The sequence below is a fragment of the Micromesistius poutassou genome (genome assembly GCF_964030765.1).
Source record: "Micromesistius poutassou genome assembly, chromosome: 2".
NCBI classification, from domain to species: domain Eukaryota; kingdom Metazoa; phylum Chordata; class Actinopteri; order Gadiformes; family Gadidae; genus Micromesistius; species Micromesistius poutassou.
The window spans coordinates 8349233-8352054 of record NC_140272.1 but is presented as its reverse complement, the minus strand read 5'-3'; the positions used below and the strand labels follow the sequence as shown (position 1 = coordinate 8352054).

Here is a 2822-nt window from a genome sequence, read left to right as displayed (position 1 = left end):
TATTCCAAGTCTATAATAATTGCCAGACACTAATCCCAAAACTGAATTCAGAAAGGTAATCATTGGAGAAGGTATTTAGGGCATCTTGCTCAAGTGGCTATAGGCAAGACTGCAGGCATTGGGACAACTGTTTGGCTAGGAATTTAAGAAAGGCATCTGTACCTCTAAAAATAAACAAACATTAAAGCCATATTCTGACACCCATTTACACAAACTACAGCAACCTCATGTAAATACTCTACCCTTCCATTATGCAACATTCTCATAAGATAATTAAAGAGGGCATCAAAATAACAAAAACAGAAACGTGCTGCTGGCCTATCACGTATCACGGCCAGCATGTCTGCTGCCCAAATGACAACAGGTTCCATAAAACTAAATGATAAGGTTCCCGATACTATATTAGTCACAGTTCCTCCATCACAGTTCTCATGCCCGTGTCAACAGGACAAACCACAGGCCAGTTTCAGGCTGACCAACAGACCACAGCTTCCTCATTCGGTTTTTAGCCAGCAGCACACTTTGAGTTTGAGCACGAGGCCAAATCTGCTCTCGTCATCGGACATGTGTCCCAATATTATTATAATATTGGGATATATAATATGAATATATTATTATAAAGAGATTGTGAATTAGAATGATGGCGACACAAATTATGTTATGTAAACTTTTACATTTTTTATTGCTTTTCAAAATCAGAGAAGACGAGTTAATCAAAGAGTCCGAATCCCATATCGTCATCAGACTCTTCGGATTCGTCCTTCTTCTCCTCCTTTTTCTCTTCCACTGTGAAGGGAAATTAAAGTATTTAAAATGAGGCATTGGTCATCTGTGCTTTCATAATGTGTAGACGATCCTGGCCTTGACAATGTCTATATATACAGTGACAAACAGTCTAATTACAAATAAAACCCACACCATACTTTACAATTATTAAAGTACTGGATTTAGATTAGCCAATCTCAAATCACCTTTTATTTAATAATACAACTCTTATGTATGATACATAAAAATGTAAATACTGAAATAAAAGGTGATCTATTTTGTAATGCAATAATCATCAACCAACTTGTGTAATTGGACTCACCAGCAGCAGGTGCTGCTCCAGCGGCAGCAACAGCTGCACCGCCGGCAGCAGAGGGCGCTGCGACAGCGCCACCTGCTGGCACGGAGGCCAGCTTAGACAGACCTGAGGAGGAAAATAAAAAAGGTCAGTTTAGTAAAGGCGGGGTAGCATTCACCTTACAGTACAAAAAAACATCTACATCTTCAAAAACGACTACCTACGAATTCCTGAAATAAAAAATGCACATACCGGAGTTCATCACTTCGTTGATGTCTTTCCCATTCATTTCACTCACCACCTGGACAATCAGAGGGGGAAATCAGTCAGACAAACTCCAGTCAAACTCCAGTCATATCATTACATATTTCCGAAGCCTCGGGGCCAAAACCCAGAGGATGAGGAACAGTTTTTTCCCCCAAGCAGTCAGGCTCCTGGAGGAATCCACTACTCACAAACCAACCACGATACAAGAGAATATTTAATACATATTTACTGCATTATTGGCTGTAATTGCACAACATTGTACTGAACTGTATTTTGCAAATTTATGTTAGTCATTTTTACTTTTGATTTTTAAATATTTGTAAATATCTATTTACTTAATATTGTAACTGCTATGTGTGTGTTGAGGCACCAAGCATAATTTTACTCTTGTGTACGTACGATAAGAACGTAATAAAAGCAATTCTGATTCAACCACACACACGATCCAAAGCCCACCTTGTTGAGGCGCTCATCGTCGGCCTCGATGCCGACGCTGCTCAGGATGGCCTTGATGTCCTTGGCGGAGGGGCTGGCGGCGCCGCCGAGGGCAGCCAGGAGGTAAGCGGCCACGTAACGCATTCTGCACACCACCATGGGGAATAGATCACATTTCAGCGGGTTTCCTGGACATCAACTCGACTCATGAACACGCATGTCCACAAACATGGCGTCCCGTATTGACAGCACATCCCGGATCCACTCTAACCAGACGAATATATTTTGGTCTGGTTTACGATTATTGTTAAGTGTTAAAAGTTTCAATATATTCCAAGTGATTGAGCTACTAAAGTAGTAGTAGTGGTGATAGAAATGTAACACTGTCAGGGCTCTCTAGGAAGCATGGCTTCGGAGAAAAGGCGCACAGAGCCGCCATTTGTAGACCGCGAAACACAAGTCGTCTTTATTACTACGTTGACTTATTGGGTCGTAGAAACCATGACGGAAACCCGTGGGTCTTATCAAAAGTAGTCTATACCGCCATGCTGCCATTTCCAACAATTTATACAAAATAAGATATATATTAACTCACTTTAAGTCTCAGAGACACGAAACGACGGACACGCTGGGAGAGTCGGAAGAGGGAGGACGGCGTCACCGGAAACTGTAACAGCTGTCAGTGCGGTGCTGTGATTGGTCGGTTGTGCGTGACGTCTTTTATTGCAGGCCAATAGGAAAATCTAGAAATTATGTAAAAAGAAATATATATATAGATTTATTTTGTTGTCTTCTGAACATAACATGTGCCACATATGGCCGTATATTCTTCTTCTTCTTCTTCTTATTATTATTATTATTATTATTGCGACTCTAAATAATAAAATAAAAATAAAACAAAAAAACACCATCAGAAGCATTTCAAAATAAGCGGTTCCCTCATAAAATAATAACGCTGCCTCCTCGCTGACTCTCTAGGACGGGATTCTATTCCATTCACAAACTCACTTTCCTTTTTCATTGAATTGCACGATATAGTAGGCTGTTGCAAAGCGTA

The 2822-nt window shown here is 40.5% G+C and overlaps 1 protein-coding gene across 1 annotated transcript; it reads right to left on the bottom strand.

The window, feature by feature from the left end:
* Positions 1-653: 653 nt before the first annotated feature.
* Positions 654-2457, bottom strand: rplp2a (ribosomal protein, large P2a). The gene is made up of 5 exons (XM_084464269.1): positions 2361-2457; positions 1787-1910; positions 1316-1364; positions 1088-1189; positions 654-786 (listed from the first exon to the last, which is right to left on the bottom strand). The coding sequence occupies exons 2-5, from the start codon at positions 1907-1909 to the stop codon at positions 710-712; spliced, it is 351 nt and encodes a 116-aa protein (XP_084320395.1). The 5' UTR covers position 1910; positions 2361-2457; the 3' UTR covers positions 654-709.
* Positions 2458-2822: the final 365 nt, after the last annotated feature.

Bases quoted from the DNA above. Each gene is read 5' to 3' on its own strand.
- rplp2a (XM_084464269.1), bottom strand. From the start codon at position 1,909: ATGCGTTACGTGGCCGCTTACCTCCTGGCTGCCCTCGGCGGCGCCGCC. The intron at 1,365-1,786 runs GTGGGCTTTGGA...CTGATTGTCCAG, and splicing joins ACGATGAGCGCCTCAACAAG to GTGGTGAGTGAAATGAATGG. The intron at 1,190-1,315 runs GTATGTGCATTT...TTTCCTCCTCAG, and splicing joins CAACGAAGTGATGAACTCCG to GTCTGTCTAAGCTGGCCTCC.